Source organism: Pinus tabuliformis, chromosome 3_2 (genome assembly GCF_031772625.1).
Source record: "Pinus tabuliformis cultivar Carrire ecotype Pingquan chromosome 3_2, CPIR1, whole genome shotgun sequence".
In the NCBI taxonomy this organism is placed as follows: Eukaryota; Viridiplantae; Streptophyta; class Pinopsida; order Pinales; family Pinaceae; genus Pinus; species Pinus tabuliformis.
This window is the reverse complement of record NC_142302.1, coordinates 1,268,546,696-1,268,553,888: the sequence shown is the minus strand read 5'-3', so window position 1 is coordinate 1,268,553,888 and position 7,193 is coordinate 1,268,546,696. Positions and strand designations below refer to the sequence as shown.

Below are 7,193 nucleotides of genomic sequence, written 5' to 3'. Positions count from 1 at the left end.
TTACACGAGGCCATGACTGCACCTAAAACCCAAAACACGGTGCAGTCAATACCCTACTGTATTGCGGCTTTGCGAAATTTCAGAGGCATCCGAAGTTTTTCCCTTGTGATTTTTGCACTAACCCTTCATGGGTATTTATAGTAGTGAGTGCTCTTAATTTCACTGGACATGAACCAATGAACCAACGTGACTTTTGGTCAAGCCAACATGACTTTAATTTATGCGTTTAATTAATTTTTGGAGCCAACATGAAGACCTCATCCTTGTTTTCGCTTGCAGACGTCTTGAAGGATTATGCTTGGTCTTTACAGGGCTTTTTCACAATTTTGTAGACTTGAATACATTTTCATAAACTCGTAAAGAGTTTCTATACATATGACATGACTCTTTGACATATAAGTAAAACCTAAAGACATCAAGAAGAAGTATTTCACCTAATGACACTTCTTGCTCATGAAACCCATGTAGCAAGATTACAAAAATAATTTATTACATCAATTACAAAGATCATGTCATTATGAAGACCGAACCTAGTTACACTTTCTTCAACACATACAACCATGTGTAGTCTCATCAAATCCCAACATCCATCTTATGAGGGAAACATTGAGGCTACCTGGTCATGTCTACTCTCAACAATGGACAAAATGTTCTCTAAATGGTGTTAAATAAGTGTCAATTCTTCCTTCAAATGATATTTTTGCATAAGTAATGAACCACCTGAAGCAAACCCTCAAAATCAAGTGAGATCAACATCATAAGGGATAAAAACCATTCAAGTATCATAGTCAACCATATTCAATGTTAGGGGCACAAAAATAGTTCACACAAAACTTGCCTTCTAATGCCTTTCTAGTTTAGGATTTGTAAGCAAGTTACTAAACTCGTGTTAGGGATGATTGTATCCCTATTAGGTGCTTCTAGCCCCCATGAGGAAGGGCATTTCAAAGGTAGACCCATCAATCCATGTGTATGTGATAATGATGGTGATGGAATGGGAAAGGCTTCAAGGAAGATAGCCATAGCCATGGTTACTAACTAGAGGGGGTCCAACATCTCTTAGTATTATAATGAGAAGATGGAGCAATAATGGAGGCATGAATTACCCCTTTCCTTGGCTACCTTTTACCTTAATGATTTATATTTTTTCTTGCATAGCTTCAAATACCAAACTTGCTTTATGCTTCTCCAATAACCCTTAAAGATATAACAATTTCTCACTCATCAAGTTTGGCACTTTCAATAACAATTTCTCACTCATCAAGTTTGGCACTTTCAATAACAATTTCTCACTCATCAAGTTTGGCACATTCAAGAGTTCCTTTGGAGCATGATATGCTGAAGAACTGGGTGATGACTAATAAGGGGGGTAGAGCTCATGGTAGGTTTTTTCTCACATCATAACTATTTCCTAGCCATCTTTTGCATTTTTCTTTTCTTTAATTGTGGCTTCATACCCCTGTATCATTCTTTCAGTTGCATCAACCTCTAAGGGTATGTTTTCAGGCCTTGATTCAAAGACGGGGATATAAAGTGTCAATCCCAATGACAAATAATATCAACCCAAAGAATGGATGTGGATAATAAGGGAAACATGGAATGTGGTGAGTATGGACTACCTTGGGCACACTACTTCAACCAATGCCTCCTATTAGTGCAAGGAGGACCTTAGGGGAGATGACACTAGACTAGGGGCAAAGGATAACCTCCCAGGTGAAGAAGCATGAGAACAAGGGTATGATCAAGAGTGGTCAATCTTCTAGCTTGGTCTGTGATCCATATTAATATGCCCCAAAATATTAAATGAAATCACATGATTACAAAAACGTTTAATGTACCTTCTAAAAGGTGACCCATTATCCTTCAAGAAGCATGTTAAATGGGATAGAGCACTAATTAGAGTATAAGTGGAGATCTTAGAAGTAAAGCTCCTTGTAGGCTATCATAGGGCCGTTAGCTGGCTAGCTTACAATGGAGAGAAAAATTGTCTCCTATGGGTTACCCACTTTTGCTGGTAGCAAGTACGTAGATTCTACAGCCTGAAAAATTAACCTAAACCCTAGGGTGCTTAAAACTGAAAACTTCAATAAAACTACTCATCTGAAATATGCTAATCTATAAGTATAAACACATACTGCTGGAATTTGAACAAATACACATTATTTAAACTTCAAATCTGCATCTATCTTCTCATTGAATCTGTAAATGAAATACACAACAATAGCTCAAAACTGGAATGCATAAATCACTTACACACTTTCCTACAATACTCCAATGCACCCTCCAGAGAAGGCTAGTGATTCACCAGGACTCCTAAGATGTTGCTGAACAGGAATCATGGTATGGCCTGCTCCACTGTTGCACCATGTTGAAAGATCCACTATTGTCACTGCTGCAGCACATTGCTGCTGGAGTCTATCTGATGATTCCACGGTAACATTCTATGAAAGGATTTCCAACAAGCCTCTTGAGTAAGATCCAATTGATTTTTGCCTTATCTAACGTCATACAATCACTTTCGTTACCCAGGATATTCCTATTCCCTTCATGACATTTTGGGTTCTAGATGGGGGAATTTTTTACTTCAATTGTATGAAAGCTAATAGTCGCACTTGCTTTACACCGAAATTTTCCTATATATTACCTAAAGTCATAGCCTTTCTCTTCTGCATCATTAGCCTTTCTTCTATCTCCTTGTATGAGATTTGTTGTGTCGGGGATCAGGATAGCAGAGGTTGACATATACACTGAAATAAATTGCCATCAAACCAAAGGTTCACTTCATTGTCGATACCCCTTGCTTACCGTCTTAAATGTCTGGAAGGGTTCCACCCCTTCTATTCTCACTGCTGCTTTATCACATAACATAACATCTCCTAAATAATTTTCTACAAATTGCTAAAAAAATATAAGAAGCCTTTTCTCTAAACTCTATACTCGACTTTAATTGTCTATTATAATCAGGGGAATGAAAATAACACTTTGACAATATGAACACACATTTGAATTAAATAATGATGGCCAAAATTTTAACGTGACCCCCAGTGCTATTTACGTCTATGAGCCCCAAAGCCAAAAGCATCCTTGACAACGGAATCCATGTCAATCACACGCTCATCAAGAATCTTGTCATAATACATTGCACTCCCAATCTCAGCTATTATGCCTTCCAGTTCTTCAAGAGGCTTATCAATGTACATTTGAATCTGTGCCTTCCTCACAACTGTCACTTTGTAGTCTTCTGACTTGGCTTCCCTGTAAAGTTCCTGCAATACCAAGAGATAGTTCAGGATATCATGCGGTTCGAACAGAAAATATTGAGAATCCATTGGTATTTAGAATACTATTATATTCGAAATCAGCAGTCATAAAAATGGCCACCACTTTAAAGTTTTTTGAATAACGAATTAAGAAATGGATCCAGTGCATAAATGAGAATCAGTATTACAAAAATTACTTCAGTCAATTTTGGGCAGACGTTCTTATGAAAAGTCACCTTACCTAGTCAAATGCAAATATCCATTAGGCCCTGATTGCATTATATCTTCTTTTGCTTTGGAAAAATGCTGCTTGTATTAAAAGAGAAAATTGTTATATTGGAATGTTTCAGACAGAATACATAAAATATAAGTGACAATTGATTGCAGCGAGAATTAGACTTCTTGCGTGTTTTCTAAGACTCCTAGACTTCCCTTTAGTCATGACAATCCTGACAAAAGTCAGGAGACAAAATGGGGACCTCTTAAACTATGATGAACAAACAGTTCTGAGTTTTCCCAAGTACAAACAGAGTTGCCATCACGAGACAATGCCATATTCCCTTTTGGTGGATTCATCACAACCATGCACTCACCCCCAAAGGGCAGTTCTCCAATTCATCCGACCAAGAAATCTACTCTAGAACTTAGTAAGCATCAAAGTTTCAACTATTCTTTACTGCCTACACTCCCAGTACAGATGTTAACATATTCCTTGCCTGACAGCTTAGGTACCATTAATGACGAATATTTTCATACTCATACAAATTCTAAATTGGTTGAATCTCAAGCAGGGTCAAATTGAATAGCAAATTTTATCAGCTACGCATGGTTGATATTTGATTTTGTTGAACTTACAAAATATAAAACAAAACCATATATGTATGTATGCATGTGTGTATTCAGTGTTGATATTTAATTTGACCTAATTTTGGATCAAATTTGCACTTGAAAAATACTTGTATTTGATTTTGTTTGAATATATGAAATTATATCGAAGGATCTTAGCTTGAGTGGTTGAGTGGGTTCAAGTCTCCGGAGACATGTTGTAACTGGCCCATTTGTGGCAATTATGAAATAGTTGTATCTGATATAAAGACATGTTGTAACTGGCCCGTTTGCAGCAATTATGAAATAGTTGTATCTGGTGTAATAGTGTAATAGAGACCATCTTCACCATATTCTTGTCACATATGTAAGTTAGGGTTGCTGAGAAGGGCCGAGAATCACAGTTAAAAGTACAGGTCTGAAATTGAGGTCGAAGAGGAAGCAAACAGCTGTTGGAAGGCTAGTTTGACTATCTTTGACTTTGTGGAAGAGGACCACATCCATGAGAGGTTTGACTTGGTCTTGGTCAAGGGTCATAGGTCTTGGAATTCGTCATTTGAAGTTGTATAAGAGAAGAGTTCTTGTGGGATTTTCTCTCAAAAGAAGAGGTTTTGGCCTTAGCTGGTCGCCTATATCTTGTGTCCTCTTGTCTCATTGTTTTTCATTGTCTGGTAGTTGTTTGATGATCAAGAACACTAATAATAATAAAATGAAAGAAGAAGTTAATTAAAATACATCACAAGCAGTTATCAAAGTAAGAGAAATCACCTAATCTCGTTGCCCTCGATTTCTCAACACGATCTGGGTCAAAGTGTTAGTTTCTTGTAGCATCAGATGTGTCCTAGCCACAATTTTTGGTGGAGAGGCTAGAATACATGTATTCTCCAAAACCCTGAATTTTTTTCTGGAAATTCCACCTAGAGATGACTTAATTAAAATGATTAATTTTTTTTTTACGGTTCTTAAGTCTAAACTTTGGAAAACTGATTAATTAAAAGATATTAATTAAGTCATGGTGAGAATCTTCTAGAAGAAGACATGGATCAAGTTCTAGTTAACCTTAGCCATCGATTATGTTTTAATATTGGTCGTTGATGTCTCAATGGGAGATTATAAGAAGAAATGCAATGGGGGTTGGAGAACACACTTGGAGCCACCAGCACTTCGAAGTTTCTAGCAAATCAAGCTCCAAAGTAGCAACGCCGAGTTGCCAGAGAGAGAGTTAGTGCGCTGGAAGCAGTGAGAGAGGCGCAGGGATAGTAAGGCCGGAGAGAGATTTTACAGTCCTGTGAAGTGCATAGTAGAGAGGCAGTGAGTGCCACAAAGAGGCAACGCAATGCTTCAGAGGCGAATCCATTTTTTGTTGGGGAGAAGCAGTGATTCAGTGCCAGAAGCTGAAGTAGGAGCCCAGAGGCCAGGAGAATCGATCTTCCAAATAGCAACTGATCAGTTAGGGAGAGAGATGTTGGTCCGAGTTGTGGGACACAGCAACGCCTAGGTTGACGTAGGGATTGCGTAGAGGCAACAGAGAGCAGCTCATCTTGAGCCAAGGTCAGTGTCAGATCGCCAATGGAAGTGAGATTTTTCTCACTAGACTTTTTGTCATTCATTTCTTTGTATGGATTGCCAGATTTGAGCATCCATAGTTTTGTACTCAGAATTACTACTACATAATAATAAAACCCTCAGTTGTAGCACCAGTTTTTCCAAGTTGGGTTTTTCCAGGGACATTGGTCCAAAAATAATTGTGCATTTGTGTATGTGTGCATCTATTCTTCCAACATTAATTTTTTTCCACAATATTATATTTGTGAAGGTTGCAATGTATTAGTTTCGATGTTTACCGTAGGATGCAATAAATAATTGTTCAATTCATTGAACAAATAGAAGAAAGGTAATCAATTGTTGCTGTAGGATTCCAAATTTCGGAATTTTCACACAAAGAACATTGCCCTAGATATTAGTGCAACGAAAAGAAAGATAAAACATTAAGGGAATGTTGAGGTCTAAAATGGGCCTCCTAAGGAAAATAATAAAATAATAAAATAAGAATTATGAATTTTTAAAGAAAAATAAAAGAAACTACATTTTTTATTGTATTTTTGCTTTATCTCCTTGTAGGTTTACTCAAATGTTGTTTAGACACCCGTTGGATGCAAAATTAAATTCCACATCCAACGAGTAGCCACTTTGTATACTTCTAAGTAGACCCACATATAACAAATTAAAGAAAAAAAAAATAATGTGTTTTTCGATGTGAGTCTACTAAGTAGTATGTAGAGTGTGTAATCATTGGATGTGGAATTTAATTTTGCATCCAACGAGTGTCTACACTTAACATTTGACTAAACCTACAAGGATATAAGCCGATAATACAATTAAAGAAAATAGTTTTCTTCTTTTCCCTCCAAAATATTCTCCCTTGGAGATGACATCATTATCTTGAACCCTATTGGTTCTACTTCTTTTACAATTAATTTTGTTAGTACATTTTTTGCTTTGAGGCCCATTTTTTACCTCAAAATTCCCCGAGCAAAGAAAGAAAAAGGAAAAATGCAAAAGATGGTTGGGACTAGAATTAGCACGTGGGCAAAAACCTAACATAAACCATACCCCCCTCATTAGCCATCACCAAGTTCCTCAAGCACTTGATGCTCCACAAATAAAAAGAAACCCTTTTATTGTCCCAACCTTGATGAGTAATAAACTGCCTCATCTTAACGGGTAATAAATGCGAAATCTCTCAAATGCAAACTTGGGCTCCTAAGCTATGCACCCATTTCAAAGCATTGTCATAAATAAGTAAAATGTGCACTAGAGGGGTTTAAAAATCAGGTCGAAGAAAGGGGTAACTTATGCCTCCACGACTGCTCCCCCATTACATCTATCTGTTGGAAATACTGAGAGGGGGGTGAATCAGTGTTTCACTTACAATTAGTTATTTTTCTTTCACATAGCATCAGATAAATATAAACATTCATCAACAATAAATAACACTATTCAATGATGAAAAAAGATAGAGACAATAGACAGATAGATTTTTAGGTGGAAAACCCCCTCCGGGTCAAAAACCATAGAACGCTTCTTAATATTTGTCTTCAAAATAAT

The 7,193-nt window shown here is 37.0% G+C and overlaps 1 protein-coding gene across 3 annotated transcripts in view; it reads right to left on the bottom strand.

Moving 5' to 3' along the window:
* Nucleotides 1-2,927: 2,927 nt before the first annotated feature.
* Nucleotides 2,928-7,193, bottom strand: part of LOC149185362 (uncharacterized) — a 153,159-nt gene continuing 148,893 nt past the window's right edge. The window contains exons 4-5 of one of the 3 annotated variants that reach the window (XM_089417908.1): nt 3,502-3,566; nt 3,019-3,266 (exon numbers count right to left, since the gene is read on the bottom strand). In XM_089417908.1, the coding sequence (XP_089274034.1) occupies nt 3,227-3,266; nt 3,502-3,566 (105 nt within the window). In that variant the 3' untranslated portion in view covers nt 3,019-3,226. Of the gene's footprint in view, nt 3,267-3,501; nt 3,567-7,193 lie in introns of all 3 variants that reach the window. The other 2 variants (XM_089417907.1, XR_016257377.1) reach the window with 2 other exon arrangements.